Source organism: Lampetra planeri, unplaced genomic scaffold, assembly GCF_965212315.1.
Source record: "Lampetra planeri unplaced genomic scaffold, kcLamPlan1.2.h2 scaffold_947, whole genome shotgun sequence".
Taxonomy (NCBI): Eukaryota; Metazoa; Chordata; class Hyperoartia; order Petromyzontiformes; family Petromyzontidae; genus Lampetra; species Lampetra planeri.
The window spans coordinates 3,960-24,795 of NW_027615769.1; the positions used below are offsets into that span (position 1 = coordinate 3,960).

At 43.5% G+C, this 20,836-nt stretch overlaps 1 protein-coding gene across 1 annotated transcript in view; it reads left to right on the forward strand.

The window, feature by feature from the left end:
• The first annotated feature begins 377 nt into the window (after window positions 1–377).
• LOC144742266 (presenilin-associated rhomboid-like protein A, mitochondrial) overlaps window positions 378–20,836 on the forward strand; it is a 28,024-nt gene continuing 7,565 nt past the window's right edge. Inside the window, exons 1-5 of the mRNA XM_078624737.1 lie at window positions 378–583; window positions 3,717–3,893; window positions 7,845–7,942; window positions 8,154–8,281; window positions 10,008–10,072. Of these exons, the coding sequence (XP_078480863.1) occupies window positions 378–583; window positions 3,717–3,893; window positions 7,845–7,942; window positions 8,154–8,281; window positions 10,008–10,072 (674 nt within the window). The remainder of the gene's footprint in view (window positions 584–3,716; window positions 3,894–7,844; window positions 7,943–8,153; window positions 8,282–10,007; window positions 10,073–20,836) is intronic.

Consider the following 20,836-nt stretch of genomic DNA (forward strand, 5'->3'; position numbering starts at 1 on the left):
CACCTTCGTGTATTTGCTCGTCACTGTTCGTCAAGCTCAGGGCGCATAAATACCCCGTGAGTTTCTGCTCGACATCGGCAGAACCACTACAACGGTCATAAAGCAGGCGAACACGGAGGAGTTGCGCGATTGTGGTCTTCTCCAGTGGCCTGCTCGATCACTGGCCCCCACAGTGGAGGCGCCACAGGCAGAAATTTGCGGAAGCAGAAGCGAGGAAAGCGCGGAGGTATCCGGGCTAGGATTCCTCATCGGCCGGCTGTCCCATCCATCACACTGGCCAATGTTCGCTCGCTGGATAATAAACTTGATCACATCCGCCTTCTTTGGACATCCTTCAAGTCTGTGAGTAAGTGCTGTGTTTTTGATTTTGTGGAAACATGGCTAAACGACAGCGTCCCGTGACCAGCACCAAGTTCCTGGGTGTGCACATTTCTAAAGACCTGTCCTGGAGCCGCAACACTGCATCACTGGTCAAAAAAGCCCATCAGCGTCTGTACTTCCTCCGTAGACTGCGAAGAGCAGGAGTCCCACCTACCATCATGCACTCATTCTACAGAGGCACCATTGAGAGCATCCTGACCAGGTGCATCACAGGGTGGTGCACTGTGTCCTGCCGTAAGACTCGTGAGAGCAGCTGAGAGGGTCACTGGTGTCCCCCTCCCTCCCCCTTCTGGACATTTACTACACCCGTCTCACCCGTAAAGCCACAACCCCCCCACCCCCCACCCCCCATACACACACACACACACACACACACTCATGCACACACACTCTGAACGCACATTCCACTTTATTCAGCTTATTTGCACTATAATTCTAACCTTGGTGCCTTGATTGACTCTTGTCTGTTGTCTGCTTATTTTATGTCTTTCTTGTTCTTTCCCACTTAATGGTACGGTTAAATTTAGGTAATTTAGTTAGTATATTTATCAAGTTAATTCTTAATTATTGCACTATTTATATTACAGTTAGTACTAGTTAAATTTATGCACTATTTGTACTTTTTTGTACCATTTGCACCGTGTGTTGAGGTCTGTAATTTCATCTATGCTGCATATACAGTTTTGACACTAAAGTTGACTTTGACTTTGATTATAGTTTTTTTCAGTTGCTTTGGTGCAGTTCTCAGAACAGAATTAAAATTCTCATAACTGTTAGATTAGCCTCCACAACATTTATCAAACAAATTGTAAATTCTTTTGGACATTAATCAACTGCTTTCATACAATTCTCTGAATCATTGGAGAGGAGATGTGATGGAAGGTTTAGTCAGCTAGCTCGATCGCTCTGCAGCGTGTATCGTTGCCTAGTTCCTGTCAGTGTGGTGTTGTCAGCTGAACCAGATCTACAACCGCACATTAACACATTGACAACCAGCTGATCCGTGGACAAATTCTCCTCTGCAAGCTGCAGGAAAGCAAGTCGAGTCTCAAGCGCAGTAACACCACTTGTTGTGGTGGCGTTGCTAACACGGGGAACGGACACTGGAGCTAACTTACCCGGGACATCCATCAGCAGCAGACCCTTCCTGGGCCCTTGGCGGTAAGTCTCTGGACTATTACAGGGCACCCTATAATGTATTAATATCCTGAAAATGTAATTAACTCGATCGAAAATGTAATAAAACCCAATAACTTCACCAATAACGTAATAAAATATTGTGACTGATATTGTAATAACATTTTTACTGATAATGTAATACCTTATTACATTATTGTGGATTTATTACATTTTCAGGTGGGGCATTTTTTTTTTTAAATGATAATGTAAAACCTGACAATGATAATGTAATATATATGTTCATTTCCAGTCCAAAGTTTTACATTTTGTGTTTTGAGAGTCTAAGACTGTTATATACACTGGATTTGAAACAACAAAATGACTTCTGGGTTACCTCCTTACCTCCTTTGGAGACCAGAATTCCAGCTCAGATATGCAGTAGCTTCTGAGCAGCGCTGGGGACCCCAGGTTAATCTTCCCTAAACGTTCGTCTTCACTTCACAGTTTTCCAAAACAAATCACTACCTCATGAAAACAAGTCAGTGACATGTTTGTATTGCGTGTAAAGAAGCATTCATAACACCTACACACACATTACATGACACCTAACATAAGCATAAATATAGGCCTCACTCATAAATGATTATTATATCAAACAAAATACAATACAAAGTGGTCAGTCATAACTGATATTATGAGATTTATATGTAGGCTGTAAATAAAAATTACATTATCTTGAGAACTGAGTGAGCACTGCTGCATTAAGTTGAAATCAGCAGGTGATTGCACAGGAGAAACAATTCTAGAAATTGTCAGTGGCGTTGTTGGATCCGATCTCCTATTACTCTTTTTGCTATGTGTGAGCCGATCCTGCGTGTGCTTTTAATGAAGCGATAGGAGAAGGTATTTAGACATAAATCAGTTTTAATCTATCAGTCAAAATATTGTAAAACAGAGCTCTGGGTCTGATCTTCTATTCCCTGACCAACAACAGAGTGTGTCAGTTCACAAAGTCTGACTGACTTCACTGACCCAGTATGTTGTAATACAAGGTAGGAATTATGCAGTTGTCATACGGTCAACAGGCCTGGAATGCAGCATTTTTTAGCTGCATTCCTCCATCCAGAGGTGTTCTCCACAGGATGTCAATTTAACTGAGGAATACAGTATTCCTGCTTAATTATTGGAATAATGTAATGAATATATATTTAACGATACAATTTAATTTATACTTCTTTGTGTAATAAACAGTTAATTATTATTGTTGTTGTTATTGGTTTATAGTGATGATCCTGAGTGAAATACCGTACACCGTACATTCTTAACAAATTATTCATTATTAAAACACTAAACATTATTGATTAAACTCTATTGCTAAGGGCTTATTCATTGCATTTAAGAAGTATTAAGAACAAATGTATGAGAACAGAACAATGTGTATTCAGCTAAATTAACATCATGTGTAGAGCACCATAGGATGGAGGAGTGCAGAGAAAATTGAGGAACAGGAATTGAAGTGAACATCAACTCCTTAGAGGTACCGGATGCTTGTTAGAGAGAGAAAGCATCTGTGAACATAACCATCTTCAAGTTACAGCCTCCACACTGAGGAACCGAGGAGTCTTATAGTGACGGGCGAATCAGCGGACGAAAGAAGACCATCGCCACAGAGAACAGCCAATGAAGGGAGAAGACTCAGACAACTACATGTGTACATACAGTATGTTCTCTACAAATGAAGTGTCACTGACTTATTTTCATGAGGTAGTCATTAGTTGGAAAACTCTGAAGTGAAGAGTACGTTTAGGGAAGAGTAACCTGGGGTCTCCAGCGCTGCTCAGAAGCTACTGCATGTCTGAGCTGGAATTCTGGTCTCCAAAGGAGGTAAGTCCATCACCCACTCAGCAGGACAGAATTTCCCCTGAGGATCTGCACGTGCATATGGTTGAATGGTTCTCAAGGTCTGCACTTTAACCCAGAAGTCATTCTGTTGTTTAAAATCCAGTGTATATAACAGTCTTAGATTCTCAAAACACAAAATGTAGAACTTTGTAGACAGATGATATATTACGTCATCTGTCAAGTTTTACATTTCATATTTGAAAAATATGACCCAATAATGTAATAAGTTATTACATGTAATAAGGTATTACATTATTGGTGTAGGCCAGATCCTCTGGATCACCCAGTCCTCTCCTCTCTGTCGCTTTCCCCAGGTGTGACAGAGGACAAGACCATCCAGTGATGGCCTCTCTGCCAGTGGCCAGTCTGGACTGGGATCCTACACCGGCTGGGTGCGGCAGCTACCCCTCGCCTGGTGGCAGGTTGCGATCACACGGCGGTTCATCGTACAATCAATCCCCCATCCGGCACCTCAATTTCTGCTGTGCGCCGTAAGCTCCTGAAGGAAGCAGTGCACCGTCACTCAGGCAGCTGTCCCAGCCACTGGGCGACGGAGATCCCCCAACTAACAAGAAGTGGTCTCCATCACTCCCATCAACGTCATACTCGCTTCCTCTCGCCTTCTGCAACAACAAGATCCTTTTATAACTTTCTGAACGCCTGCAGGAAAGTCGTTTTTTATTTGCGGGCCCCTCCCCTCTTTCGCCCGTGGCACAATGTGTATCAGTCGGTTTCTCAGCCTCAGCACCTGACTCCAATCAGCCTGCTCCGTTCCCCCCTGCTGTTGTCCTGCAGTATCACTCTGCAACTCTTCGGACCCTCCCCTTACCACATCCCTCACAATCCCCACAGTAAACAATTATGATCACGATTGTGTGTATTAGTAACATCACCAGTTTGAGCCGTCAGGGGGGCCCCATTGAGAACAGTGAGGAAACGCTACCTAACTTCTGAGGTGGCTGCAAGTTTTATCGAGATTCTACAGAGCACTGTAAAATTGTGCTGAAATTGTACCTGCACCCTGTGATTATAATCCCAAATTTCTTTTCTCCACCTTCAACCATTTAACTGACCCAAATTTTAAGACATTACCAGAAAATTTTAGATAAAATTATTTTTAACCAAATTTTTTAATCACAAACAACCACAAACCCTGGTCTGGGGGTCTATGTGGTGGTTGTTCCCCTGGGGGCACAGACTGTGACGCTTCCCTTTGTGGATGAGTTCCCCATAGTTGCCGTTTCCTCACCTAGTTCCTCAATGCCCTGTCTCTGTACTTACTTAATGAATGTAGAGTACACAGTGAGTGTGTGTGTGTGTGTGAGAGAGAGAGAGAGTGAGAGGAGAGGAGAGGAGAGAGAGAGAGAGGAGAGAGAGAGAGAGAGCGAGAGAGAGCACTATATGTGTGGGTGAGGGGGGTGTTTTTCTGTTGTATTTAAGTTGAATGTTTTTATTTTTGTACAGCACTTTGTGCTGCATTTTAATGTAGGAAAAGTGCTTTAGAAATAAACTGTCTTTGATTGATAGATTGATCATTTGCTTATGTCATGCAGATCAAAACAAACTATACTTATGAATTGCAAGCAATGATAAGCCACTCCTCCACGGGCACACAGAGCTGAGTCCCATGGACCTTCACTTAGTCAACATATATGAACTGAGCAGGGCATAGTGTGTACCATTTCTAAAATACTGAAATTGAAATGGAAGTTCAGCGTGGTGGAAGAGGAGTGAGGATGTGTGGAGGAAGGGGACGAAACACGGGAAGAGGAAGAAGAGGACAAGTACATAGGTGGATTCCTGCTGAAATTAGGGCCACAACTGTGGACCATGTTGTGAATCACAGCCTCACAATGGCTGATTTACTGTACTGTAGTGTACAGTAGTGTTACAGTAAAGATTTGCCATATTTACAGTCTGGGTACTGTACTGCAGCATTTTACAGGTGGGAAGCACTGTTATTGTACACTACAGTAATATGGATTAATGCGGTATATCTCATGTTTACAGTGCATTACTGTAATTTTACTCACCACACAGGATTGCAAGACCACCTCGCACCTTTTTACTCCACAAGAGGAAACCATTTGTGCAATGGTGATTGCAAACAATGCCATAAGGTTGAGAGGCATGCAAAGTGCTGTTATAGAGGACGAAGATATCTTTGGGAATATTGGATCTGTATCAATCGCTATCAATTGACAGTGAAAAGTGCATGAGACAATTGTATAACGTGCCATTTGAACGAAACAGCGACAGAATGAAAGAGATCCGCCACAAGTATGTACAGGTAAAACTAACATGAATGTGTTCTATGCATCCTCTAATGATCAGGGCTGTAACCTGTTTACTTTAACTAGTGCAATAATGCAATACGCTTACATGACAGTTCTGTGTAAGTGTACTCGATGCATACTGTACAATATCTTGGACAAAGTGCATTGTTACACAGGAAAAGTTGTAGTTGTAGTTTCTCTCTCTCTCTCTCTCTCTACTGGTATAAAGCGTTTGTACTGGAGCTGGAGGCCAAGGAACTGCTGCACACATACTTATACCTTGATGAGGCCCGTTTCATTCTGACAAAATGTAGAAGGCGTGGAAGAAATCACATTGGACAGAGAGCAACCATAGCTGTCCCAGGCCAACAAGGAGGGAATGTTTCAATGTGTGCAGCCATCTCAGATAATGGCGTCCTCACCCATATCCCCCCACCTTGGTCCTTACAACACACTACATCTACTGACTTTTTTAAACACTCTTTATAGGGACATGAGAAATGCCTGAGAAAGAGAGGGGTCAAACTGGAGACCATCTGATGGGATAATGTGCGTTTTCCCCCACTCAGATTGGGTCAGGTTTGCAGCACATGAAAGGATGCTGGTGAAACATCTCCCTCCCTACTCCTATTCCTTAATCCAATAGAGGAGTTTTTCTCTACCTGGAGGTGGAAGGTATCTGACCACCATGCACATACTCAAATGGCCCTGCTAGCGGCCATGGATGCAAAATGCAATGATATCACAGCAGAGTCCTGCAGAGGTTGGATTCGCCGCTTGAGGAGATACTTTCCTTGTACGTAATTACCTCACTAAATACAGTAATGTGTAAATAGTTTTCAAATGGCTGGGCAAATAGTGTTTGGTGCTGTCTCGAGCATTTTCAGGTAGTGTCACCAAGATCTGGCTTTTTGTTGCATTTGAAAACACAGTTAACAAATAATGAAAAGAAGACAAAGCCATTTCAGGACTTTTCCTATTGATGACACTGACACTTGCTTTTAAGGAAAGTCACACGCTTTTGCAGGTTCAACTAGGTTTTGCAAGTATATACAATTTTTTTTGAAAAATGCACTAACTGTTGTGCAAATGTTAATAGTGATGTGAGAAATGCACCGAAGTGACTGAGAAAAACATGAAGGAAGTCTGTAAATGTGGCTTAGACCCACACACCATGTGCTCTGTCTCACTTTCAAACCACTTGTGTCACTACCAATAAGCTGACTCATAAAGTTGTGACTGGGTTCACCAGGTTCATCCAACAGCACCCTGAGATCCAGGACCCAGATGAGTAGTTTCATGTCTCCCAGAGCGCGTTCTGCTTTTAGTGCAAGTACCTCAGAGAATGGGCTAATGGACTTTCTAATTGTCTGCCCTGAATCCAACCACCAGGGTTGCTGTGATGGAGGGGCAGAGGGGAGGCTGTCATCTCCTGGGTGGTGGGTTGGGTAGTACTTTCATAGTTACAGTATGACCGAACAAAAGCAGCACTGCAGTAAACGGCTGAGACGTGAGCAGAGGACACGGCAGGCTTCTCAGGCTGTTTGCCAAGAGCTGTCATACACGGGTTGGATATGAGCATGTGTCATTGAGCTTTCATGTCATCAGATGTACCGCCATTAACAAAGTGAGGCTTTACAAGTCAGCTGTTCTGATTCATTCATGGTGCTGAGTTCGGTCCAAAGTTTTACCGACTCCAGAACAGCCATGATATGACTAGACATGCATCATGGAAGGAGAAGTACTACTCATGTTCACCAAAGAGAGAATGGAGGCTGCTTGCATGTTTGAAGAGACAAACTGTGCAAAGGTAAGATTAGAGCAGCAGCTGAAAAGTTAGTGTGTATGTTGATGGTTGGGGCTGGGATGACCCTGGTTCACAGCAGCAGGCTACTTCCTCTCTACAGAAACTCTAGACACATGAGGGGACTGTCTGTACACTGCAGAAGATGTTATTCCCCCCCGGTTCCTTCCTTCTTCACCATTTGGGAGCGAGAGCATGCAAAGCAGATGTGGTGCTGTGTGTTTGTCTCTCACCATCAGGGATAGTGGTCGACTTTGCTCGTTGTCCACAGAAACACTGCAGCATATGCGCTCCTTTCCACAGGAACTGCCTGAGAATCCTCATTGATGGGGTGGATGGAGCCTCTGCTCTGTCCGGGTCAGGAACCTCCTGAGAATCCTCATGGATGGGATGGATGGAGCCTCTGCTCTGTCCGTGTCAGGCAGCAGCAGCAGCAGCAGCAGCTCAGAAGAAGGACACAGTCTGCAGGACACAGCCTGCTGAAGCAGGCATCCTGAGTGATCACCTTCTCCTCCTCTATCTGTCTGTCCTCCTCTTCCACCGACGATCGGTAGCTTTCATTTCACTTCTTCGTCAGGCAACGCTAAGGACGTTACAATGTGCTCTGGTTGTACATGCCCCCTTGCCTCCCCCTCATCCCTCCCCTCCCCAATCTCCTTGTCTTTTACCAGCAACGGACGTAACGGCAGGGAAAGAAGAGAAGAAGGGGGAGGTTGTGGGAGAGGAAGGGAGGGAGGGATGGAGGGACATGTGCGCCAAAGTTAAACTGCAGGAGTCAGTGGCGGGTGGCCACAGGGAGGTGCTGTGGAGCTCACAGCTGGAGACTGGGATCTTATCTATCTCTCTCACTCTTCACAAGAGTAGCTAGGAACAAGCAGGCAATGCAGAGCCTTCATCACCTGCATTACACACACACACACACACACACACACACACACACACACACACCAATTCTTTTAAAGGTAAAATAATCCAGAAAGAAAAGAAATGAAACAAAAAGAAAGTAGCGTTTGGTTTGGTGACCCATCACTTCCAGCTCATATTTGCAGGAAGCCTCCCTTCATGAACCAACTCCAGCGTGTACATTCAATATTATTATTATTTTACCTGGTTCCCCACATGAATTACAATGTAATTGTGTTTGAGCTCCTGTACCTGTGTTGCAGTGTCGTATTAAAGAAAACCATGTACAATTTGCATCACTAGGGGGAGCTATTACAAGAGATGCTCAGATTTTTGGATGTTCAGAGAGTAGTAAGGTTGGGAAGAGTTCCGAAGCTTTATTGTCATTATATAGGAATACACCAAAATATTGTTCAACAGCATCTCGTAGCAGCTATATAGCTGAAGTACAGACAGAGGGAGGGAGAGAGGTGGTCAAAGAATGACCTTTGAACTGAAATATCTGATGACAAACAGAGGGGTTCGACTCAGCGTGAATGTTGTTACAGAGGTTCGATCCTGATAAATCCTCTGCAGCATCACTCTATCTGAATCTCACCTTGGGAATATGCCAACACAATGAATAATATACACAATATAATCAAAAGGGTTTTTTGAGGTCAGTGAAAAGCCTGAGAAAAAGCCAGCGAAAAGGTCAATGGGAAAATGGGGGTGGCGATGGGGTCACAGATATTTTGCTATGTTATACTGAATCAACCGTCAATACTCTTTCAGTGAAGAAAGAAGTAAAATCGTGAAGAATAAGTAAAAGACATGATAGTAGTGGTAACTGCCTTCATTCCCCAACATTTCTCCTATTTGACCCCACGTGTGAAAATGCCCTGATTGTATTCGAGCAAACTCAGATCTGTCTCTGCTGACACTGTGAAAAGATGCTGGATGAGCCAGTTTCATCTTCCATGACAGGTTAAAACGTTCACCTTGTAAGGTGAGACCAGCTTTGTAACCGCTAAGACAGTGCAGGATGTAGGAAATTACATTTGAATGATGTTAAAGGATGAAAAATAATTCCCTTTCATCACATACTTTTTAATAATTAATCAGAATTTGTTATTTTTCATTCACCAGCTTTTATATGATCCTAAAACGGTTTAACCCCATCAGACGAGCTCCTGTCTCCATCATTCCAAACCGTACTCACAGCATTAAATAAATGCATAAACAATATATTTTACCTAAATTCAACTCAGGCATGAGCTTAAAGGTGAAATTTAAACATGGAATGTATATTTGTTAGCACATTGTTAGAATAAAGTGTATCATCACTCATGTTCATAGCAGCGTAGCTCTCACTAGGGTTAGAATGGGACTAATTGACATTTACGTCATTTAAAACTGCGGTATAAGAGTCATTGTATCAGACGCACCGGTTCACAGTGCAACCGATCAATTTTTTTTTTTTAGCATTTCTTATTACACTAAACCAAGTGCAGCAAAGGTTTTGACACAGCAAAAAAACACCATTGCAATATATAATAAATACTTGTAAGCTGCTTTGAACCGACAGGAGTTCTAACTGCTTTCCTATCTATTGCTCAGTATTGGTTTTAATGTTATGACAGCCAGAACACTTCATGTCAGAACAGTGTTCTGACATGAAGCTGAAGCAGTTGCTAGAATCACCAAGGTGTGTAAACCTGGCAGAGGGCTCCGGTTTTTTTCCCCATTTTGGAGCAGGAGTGTTACTTTTTATAGGTGGAACCCAACGGGAGGTGTTTTCTGTATATACTAATTTTTTTCTTCCCTCATGACCTCAGGTTTGCTATTAACTAGCAAAGGAAAATACACTGGCCCATTGAAACTTTATCACGCAGCATTAAATGAATGAAAAAGTGAGTGAAAAGCAGCGATAGATGGAGCAAGAAGCTTCATTTGTGTTGACACAGTCACAACTGTAAACATATGGCAAAGTGAGACGTCAGATTTGCTGTCCTGTGCAAACCGGAGAAAGAGGGGATTTAAGTTTTTGAGGTTTAGATTTAGATTTTACTGCAGCCAGTACTTGTTTTTTCCCTGACTCAGACCACTGTGTTTTCAAAGCTGAGTCTGGACTTATTTCCACAAAAACTCCTGAAGGAAACTCACAGGGATGACAGTTTCCACAACAGTCAACAAACCAGACCAACGAACATTAACAACACCAGCTGTGTTTGAACATCTCTCCAATAAGAATTAAAATAAATATATGGTATAGAAATATACCATCTTCTCAGATTGCATGTTGGGCGTCTGGTTTGAAATGTGGTATGTGGTGGGTACAGAGATGCAAACCCCCCATCCACCATGGAAAGTGGTGGGTATGAAGAGCACGGACCCCCCAACCCCGCTGCAGTCACCACCCCCGCACTCTCACTGATTCACCAGTTACTGAATCATTAGAATCAGTTCAGTCAAGAGTCATTCAAAACAGCACAGCCCCCTGCCCCCAAGCACCACCATCACCAATACGCACTAAATATAGCGCCAAGTTGGCAACAACTGAGTTTACTTCCATTAGTACACAAACTGTTGTACACTAAGTAATTACTCGTGAATGTTAAGGGGCATGAGCCCGAGGTTTAGAAGGTGCAGGAGAAACCACACGAGATATACACACGATACGATGATCAACAGACAGCTTATTGCACAAGCAAGGTAGAGAACAGGCACAAGAACGAAGAAACATAAAATCAGCTGACAAACAGAAAATCACCAGACCATGACGAGCGGGCAGGAGATAAACAACGCGGAAAGCAAACAAAGCCACAAGGGCAGGAACAAAACACAAAAATAGAAATAGCTCCACAAAAACAGGAGAGTCGGAAACACAAAGCTCGCACCAAGGCAGAATGGGGAGAACAAGAACAATGACGAGCAAGGCAATGAACAAGGGTGAAAATGGCTGGAGAGTCTGGCATGAAGGCACAAACAATCTGGCAGTGGGGTGAGGCCAGAGCACAGCTTAAGAGCAGGAGCAATCAGCACACTGATGAGGATCAGGTGTGTTGATTGCTCCCCAATCAGCCTGGCCACACCTCCACTGCCACACAGAGAGGGAAGAGGGAGGAGGAGAAAAAAACAAACAGAAGACAAAAAAACACAAACTGACCACCATGACAGTAAACAGTGAACAATTTCCACAGGGTAGTACTGTCTCAAATCAGAGAGAGACGCCGTTCTCTTACCGGAAATGACGTGAAAATGAAACTTACTGCCGACACGCTAGCTGACACATGTGAATATCACCTCACATCTTAAACTTCAATCTACAATGAAGACGACAATTTATCACACACAAGAACCAAATGTACGCCACAACGTCAATGACTGAAATGTGCCGCTAGCACACTAATGTTAGCATTGGCCTGGATTCCATCGATAGGTGATGTCCCCCGTGGTGACGCTGGTGTCTCGGTTGTCCACCACCATCTCTAAAAGTCAAAGGTCGTCATTTCTACGTCACTAAGATGGAGGACATAGAGGGTGGAACGTGTTCATTGATCCACTGAACGTTTTAGTGAACCAGTTGAGTGCGCGTAGAACGCTTCATTTTCGCATACTGTTGATTTTAATAAAGTTCTTTTGTTCATTTATTCCAACGCTCCTGAAACCAGTGTTACCTCGGCAGGTTCACACACTTTTCTGACGTACATTCACACACACAACGTTCCCACAACTAGCGAACTATACTAGTGACTGACACAATTGACATAATCATTCTTACTCAGCAAACTCACATCTACACTCATTACTCAATCTGCCACAGTAACTAAACGCACTTGAAACCAGGACAGTGTTACCTCGGCAGGTCACTTTTCCCCAGAGACACATTAGCGGTTAAGGCTGCCCTCCAAACTACCTGTGCAAATATCCACAATCAATCTAAATGCAGTTTGACTAGTAAATAACATGGCAATCACCAACGAGATAATAATGCAAAAATATAAACTAACATATAAAATGAATTAAATGGGGTGTCCCTCTTTCTGAGTCCCACAATACTCATCCACTGTGAATGCACATATGTACTCAACATATTCAGTTTGAGACACAGCATATGTTTCGTTTTCTGTGTGCGTTTTTCATTCAGTGAGTGATTCATGTCAGTTGACTGGTTCAGAGGGAATGAACCAATGAGTCAAATTCACCCACAACAGTTCACTGCCACACTCAAGCTGAAGTGTGACTCTTTTCAGTAAGTGATTCAGTACAGCTCGTTCACCCAAAAGGATCTGGATCTGATCTGTTTGAACATTCGTTCACACAAGGAAACCAGGATACTCTCCAAGGAGAGTCCTTGCCTCAAGTGGAGGAGTTTAAGTATCTTAGGGGGGGATGGAGCGTGAGACAGGCGGATCGGCGCAGCTGCCACAGTCATGTGGTCTCTGTACCGGTCCATCGTGGTGAAGAAGGAGCTAAGCCGAAAAGCGAAGCTCTCGATCTACCGGTCAATCTACGTTCCGACCCTCACCTATGGTCATGAGCTCAAAGAATAAATAATAAGACCGAAAGAATAAGATCTCGGATACAAGCAGCCGGAATGAGTTTCCTTTTGTAGGGTGGCGGGGCGCTCCCTTAGAGATAGGGTGAGGAGCTCTGTCACCGGGAGGAACTCGGAGTAGAGCCGCTGCTCCTCCACATCAAGAGGAGCCAGCTGAGGTGGCTCGAGCATCTGTATCGGATGCCCCCTGGACGCCTCCCCAGTAGGGAGGTGTTCCAGGCATGTCCCACTAGGAGGAGACCCCGGATAAGACCCAGGACACCCTTGAGTGACTATGTAACTCGGCTGGCTTGGGAACACCTAGGGGTCCTCCCAGAAGAGCTGGAGGAGGTGTCTGGGAGGGGAAAGTCTGGGCGTCCCTCTAAGGCTGCTGCGCCCACGACCTGGCCCCAGATAAAGAGGAAGAAGATGGATGGATGGATAAACACTGGATTGGCGGCCACTTCATGAAATGTTCCACTACTAACAAGCAAATATTTATTTGTCTGCTCTTTGCTGCGGTCTCGTTACCAGGCAACAGCCGAAAGTACGACGGCACTTTTGGAAAATGTCAATCCGGACAGATGTGTCTTGTTGCCAGGCGATCTGACGTTGCTGCTGGTAAAATGCCAGGCAGCCGGATTTGGCAGTGACACAAATTGTTTCAAGACAGCATGCTCACCTCAGCCAAGAAATCGCCTCAATTTTTCAAACTTTATTTCTCACGCCACCCCGAGTCGCGGCGGAGTAATCACACATATTTGTTATGATATCAAATTAATGTCGTGGTTATCACTAGAATTAGGAATCCGCCTGACTACTTATCTAGTTACTGGTTATTTTCAGAATTAAAGGCTCTCCTACAGTATCTCAGAAAATTAGAATATTGTGGAAAGGTTCAATATTGAAGACACCTGTGCCACACTCTAATCCGCTAATTAACTCAAAACACCTGCAAAGGCCTTTAAATGGCCTCTCAGTCTAGTTCTGTAGGCTACACGATCATGGGGAAGACTGCTGACCTGACAGTTGTCCAAAAGACAACCACTGACACCTTGCACAAGAAGGGCAAGACAAAAAAGGTAATTGTGAAAGAGTCTGGCTGTTCACAGAGCTCTGTGTCCAAGCACATTAATGGAGAGGCAAAGGGAAGGAAAGAATGTGGTAGGAAAAAGTGTACAAGCAATAGGGATAACTGCACCCCAGAAAGGATTGTGAAACAAAACCCAATCAAAAGTGTGGGGGAGATTCACAAAGAGTGGACTGCAGCTGGAGTCAGAACTTCAAGAACCACCACGCACACGTATGGAAGACATGGGGTTTCTTGTGTCAAGCCACTCTTGAACAAGAGACCGCGTCCGAAGCGTCTCGCCTGGGCTAAAGACAAAAAGGACTTCTACCAGTCTTCCGGCTGCTGACCAACTTTATGGAGGTGCCGGTTTTCTATCAAGGTTGGTTTTCTATCAAGTATTAGCCACGACAGACATATGGGATATATTCCATTTTGTGTAAGTTTCTCTGATTGCATCATTTTTTACGTGCATGGTTATTTTACAGTTTCCGAACATTAGTTGTGCATGTTGCAGTAAAGTTTAAAGTGTAATGACTTTATCTAGATTAGATATGATACACCTGAAAATTCATGACTTAATTTTCATTCTGATATCCATTTCTGTATATTCTAACGTGAATATTGCTCTTTGTTCTGTGAGATCATAAAATGCAAACGATAAAACATGACAACGGGCGACTGCCGTGTGCGTGATGTTGAACAATAAAAACATTCACATTTAACAAACTATATTTTTATTAAAAGCTACATTTTAAAAAAAGTGTGTTTAGGGGGGCACAAAATATAAGTGTAGCTTTTCCTGAAAAAAAAAATTGTATGTAGTGTGAATTAATTATTTTTCGACGGGCCCGACTATGTGTTTGTTTACATGTACAAGCCAATAGCAATAGGTGCATTGTGAGTTGCCAGATACGATCTCTGTTCTGCACAGAAGACGGAGTCTGCAAGTCGTGCAGCAGCAGCATCACACCCTCGGAGTTATGAATCACAGAGGTAGAATGACCGAAGAACAAAAACCAGAGTCAATATTGGCGAAGCAGATGCTAGATGGACTCAAAGAAAGGATTTCCTTGGCATCAAGACACACATGGAACCGCGACTTTTCTCCTCAATTGGTAAAAAGCTAACTTAGCTGAAATTACCTGTCGGCCAAATCCCTCTTCAACAACGTTACATGTTTTAATTATATGACGTTGACCCTAGACATGACATTACTGGTCGTGAACCATCCACCTCCACACCCAGTAAACGGGGGAAACGGAGGCGGTTCAGTCCTCCTGTCCTGTCCAGTACTGACAGTTCACGTTCACCACTGTGGTGAGTGTCATGGACGACCATGAACATACTTGTGAAGTCCCGTCGGATGGTTGTCAAATCATCACACAAACCACAGAGAATCCTCAGCAGGGAAGATGAAAAGAATGAATGATATCAGACTACTGATAGGTGTCTCTTATAGATGTCTCAAATGATCATGGATAGCAGAGATCATGTTAAATACTGTTTCAAAATGTATTGATTAGTTGTAATTCTTAGTTATCCTGTGAGATTCACCACTTGACATGAATGGTGCAGACTGATCGCATGATGCAGTTGGCAATAAACCTGCCTTGCTGCTGTGTGTGTGTGTGTGTGTGTGTGTGTGTGTGTGTGTGTGTGTGTGTGTGTGTGTGTGTGTGTGTGTGTGTGTGTGTGTGTGTGTGTGTGACCCCACTAGATGTCAATTTTTAAATTGAGTTCATGGTCAGTTTTTAAAGCTACTGTTGTAAACAACATCAATGATTTTCATTTTACACACAAATAAATGGCAATAATAATTTCTGCTTGTCCTGTTCTGAGATGCAATAACTTCTTCAATAATATAATAATAATAACTTTTTTTATTTTCTGCATTATACCTTATTAATTTTCCTGGGTACCCACTTTGCAAGTGCTTCTACTGTATGTGGGTGGGACTATACTTTATTTCCATCTGCATTAGAGGCAGCATTTGTCCATTCTTATCTCCAAAGAAGACCATTTACAGCCCTTTATACAGTACAGACGCTTTGTGAGGGTTCAGGGTGCACATAGTCATTTAAAAGCAGTCCATTCATCCTCCCTGGAAAAAAGTGGAGAGGCAGCAGTTTTTGTGTGAATCAGCTGACAGTCTGGAAGAGAGAGTACATCGGGATGCAGGGAGACTAAAGCCAACGCTGCACCGAGGATACAACTGTTCTCTGCACATGTAGTACATTGTCAGAGCAGACAACAGAGCAGGCTGGGCAAAGAGTATGCACACTGTTTCCTACAGAATCTCAAGTTCTGGTTCCAAACCACTGCAGTGCACCGATAATCTGTGTTCTATGGGTTTGTGTTACACAATATAAAGAACACCAAAATACAACTCTTACCGGCATTTTTATCCCCCATGTCCCTTTGCGGTGCAGAAGTTGGATACTGCTGAGGAAGGTATGCAGAGAGAAGTTGATGCTCTGTGAAGAAGAAGTCCAAAATGATCTTCGTCAGGAACTGAGAGCAGAGCTCAACTGAGGTGGACGAGGGAGCAGGTAAAGAGGCTGTGTGTGTGTGTGTGTGTGTGTGTGTGTGTGTGTGTGTCGCAGGGGTGAGTGTGTGCTGTGTGTGCATTGATGCAGGAGGATGTAGGGGCTGTTCTTACATTGTTGTGCTGAAGTGCCAAATGATGGAGGAGCTTAGTGTCATTACAGCTGTTGAACCTTGGGTAACTGTATCATTATTTAAAATGATTATTTTAAGTTGTATCTGTTCCTTACTGTCATAAGTTAAATATGTTGTGAATCCGAACACACAAGAACATCAAAACAGGACGACACATTTTGTTGATTTGTTGTTGTGTTGTTTTGGATGGGGCAAATGTTTATGCATCATGTTTAAGGAGACTACTGCACAGGGACCATTGAAGGTTCTCTCCTGGGAACCCTTCCACTGTCATCCACCAAGCAGCACCCATGTTATTGGAGTGATAGTGAAGGCAGGTGATGTTTTGATGTGGGCAGTCAATATTTAATGAACAAATCAGATCGATCATGTCTTGAGTGTCTGTCGTGCCTGATATTTGATTTTACTGCAGCAGAATTCGGACAGACCTTGTGCGCAGTTTGTCAACTGGCTGTTTCTGTGGTTTGGAGCAAAATGCTCTTGAGGAAGTGAGCAGTGTTGTGTAATGAAACAGTGTCTGGGGCAGATACACAAGGTGCTGTGTTTGCAGTGTTCACATTTATTCAAGTGCCCACTCTTATTCTGTAACATCTATTGATGCAGGCAAGAACAAAATAATAAACTTTTGCATGAATACATGTAGGGCTTTTTTAATTCCTGACAATCAACTGAAGTGAAAGGTGTAAAATAAACATACACAGTCTGACAGATCACAGATGACCACTGAGTTTCCAGCTCTATGAAGGAAACGACAGGAAACGAGACAGTGTGGTATTATTTATCTGTCTCATTGATCATGTCGGAGAAAGCTCATCGTCAGCACTCTGCAATAACAGCTCGAGTTCCCCTGATGACAGAAAAAGATTCCACTGCTGGTTTCTGGGCTGAAACAGAACCCTCAACACCTACCTGAACGTCCTACCGTCACATGATCAAGGCCTCCTACCCTGTTCCGACACCGTCAGTTCCTGGCTGGCGTCAGTTTGCAGCAAATCAATGAGGGGACCTGAAAGCGGACACCTCTTCCTGGAAAAAAATGCACCACATTGATCAGAAAGGAATCTGAGGTCTCTACAGATTTCAACCCCACTGAGTCATATGGAGATTGACTTTCTGTGTGTGTGTGTATGTGTGTGTATGTGTGTGTGTGTGTGTGTGTGTGTGTGTGTGTGTGTGTGTGTGTGTGTGTGTGTGTGTGTGTGTGTGTGTGTGCTCTCACACCAAAGTCCATGCTGCCTGTACCTAAAGGAAGTCCAGTTACCGCTCAGATATTCATGTTGTCCTCTCACATACTCTTTGTTGTTCTGTCCCTGCTCCTCTTGTCTCACACACCTCCTCATCTGCCCATCACCTGCAGCCACAAGATATCATCTAACCTGTGTCCTTCGGTCTGTACAGTGGCAAAGGCACATTGTGCATCTTTATTTGCACACTGTGGCATTGCCCTGCAATGCAAACAACCTCCCCTTTCTTTGTTGTCACATACTGTTCTTGCAAAGTGGGATTATAATGCCGTGAGGGTGTGTTGGATCTAGTTATGATTAATGACTCAGTGTTCCTTCATTCTTTCCCAGCCCCATTAGTGTTTGCGTGCAGTATTGTTTAACTCTTACATAGTCATGCAGACACCTGCAGGTATCCCAGCATGTGAGAGTCCCTCTGCAGGCACTGCAGTGCAGCCTTCTCTCTCTCTGAACTTCTTCACCTATTCCTCCAGTCACTGGCAAGTCTGAGATGTTTGTTGAACTTGTCCACATGCCAGCAGCAACCCCCACCACCATCAATACTGCTCAGCCGAGCCATACAAACAAACTGTTCATCATCTTCCACAATGAGAACACCCGCAAGATCAGGAGTCTGTACCACGAAGCAGGATTTTGTTTTAGTGAGATAAGTTCAGGGTTAACCCTGGGTTTTCTGTACCACGGAGCCGGATTTCTTTTTATTAAGACCTGCCTCCATTGGTAATTGACTCTGAACGACTATCCTGCTCCGCAGCAGGGTAACTGTCAGGATTGAATCCGATCCTGTGAAAAGCACCAATCAGATGTCCGGAAGAACAATGACCTGCCCATTCCTCCACATAAGACAAGGGGTGAGGAGAGAGTTACGGTCTGAAGGAATCTTCAGAGACCAATCCAACCCGTTATATTTCACTGAATTTTACAGATTCTCACGCCCTGGACTTCTGTACATCTGACAGATTCTGGATCCATCTATTGTCCATTGGCCCTGACTGGACCATTCGTCGCCCTGAGGTTCTTTGACACGGGCCATTTCCTTTATTCTGTGGGAGATGTGGAGTAACTCATCAGAAACACCGTCTGTCGGTGGTCCACCAAGTGACCCCTGACCTCACTGATTTAAAAGACGAGTTTGTCGAGACACTTTCCATACATGTGGTTCAGTAAAGGAAATGTGAACAGTGTCATTTCCACATTTCATTCATGCTGTTCACCCTCTATTTTGAAGAGGGGCATTGCATTTTTGCTCTTTGCCCCTGATCATTTCTAACACAACTCTATCAAGATGTGTGACAAACATACATTTCAAAGTCAAAAGTCAAAGTTAAAGTCAACTTTATCGTCAAATATACTGTATATGTGTGATATACAGCATAGATGAAATTACAGTCCTCAAAACACACAGTGCATACAGTACAAAGTACAAATACTCCATGAATTAAACTAGTTTCGAACTGTAATTTAGGGGATATATCGATATTGTAGTTTAGTGTACTTTTTTCTATTCCTTTGCCTATAAAGAAAACCAGTTTGTATTCATTTTCAGGGCACAGAGAGAAATTGTTTGTATGTTAGTATGTATTTGCTGGTAACTGCTGCATTCATAATGTGGAATTACATAATATAATGACAATGTCTTATCAAGACAATGTCTTGTGATAGAAGAGTCTCAGCTAAGGTGCAAGGGAAAGGTTTACAGGACTGTGGTTAGACCAGCTATGATGTATGGTTTAGAGACACTAGCGATAGGCAGGAGGCAGAGCTGGAGGTGGCAGAGTTAAAGATGCTGAGATTCTCTTTAGGAGTGACCAGGATGGACAGGATTAGGAATGAGGTCATCAGAGGGACAACACAGACAGGAAGGTTAGGAGAAAAAGCTAGAGAGGCTAGATTGAGATGGTTTGGACATGTGCAGAGGAGGGACAGTGGATACATTGGTAGGAGAATGTTAGAGATGGAGTTGGAGGTAGGAGACAGAGAGGAAGGTCAAAGAGGAGGTTTATAGATGCAGTGAGGGAGGACATGGAGGTAGTTGGAGTCAGAGTAGAGGATACAGAGAACAGGGAAAGATGGAAATCAATGATTCTCTGTGGCAACCCCTGAAGAGGGACAAAGCCGAAAGGAGAAGAAGAAGAAGAATGACAATGTCTTATCATTAGATTATAACAAGTGGGAACAAGATCACTATTTTGTTGCCACAAAACAATAATGGGTGTGAATGGGTCATTGGACTGTAGCCCTGCTTAGTGTGGGGGTTACATCATGTTGGTAACCTCTTCCCCTGCACTTATCCAGTGGTCTTCATTGTTGTTGTTGTTTATTGTTCGTTGTTTGATCATGTCATGACTCTGCAGGCATTAATTTGTTCCAAAGCTAGATCCACAAGTCCTGGATAACTCGATTAATTCAGGGTTGAGTTACAAACCAAAGGGAGACAGAGCGCCTCCCGCCAGCCGCAGAGGTTAATGTTGGAAAAGTAAGAGGAGAAGAGTCAGTGACTGTAGAAAAGACAAACACTGTGGAAGCTGCCAGAAGACGACAAAGCAGCTGACAACGCATCACAAGACTGTGTAAATGCCAAGTTGCTCATTAATGCATCAGTTAACCAACGACATCCATGAATCCCACAAAATTACATTACAATGATCTTTTCCCCCCAGATAAAGAACAAACATAAAAACACTAAAGTTGAATGCTAATGCTTTAGTGTTCTTCGATTCAATCATATCAATTTACCAAGTCTAGAAATGATCAGGGGAAAAGAGCAAAAATATCATCTCCCTCTTCAAAAAAGAGGGGGGACCCTCAAACACCATGAATGAACCACATGTATGGAAAGTGTCTCGTGAAGACGATGGACTCGTCTTTTAAATCAGTGAGGTCAGAGGTCACAGAGGTGGACCACCGACAGACGGTGTTTCTGATGAGCTGCTCCAC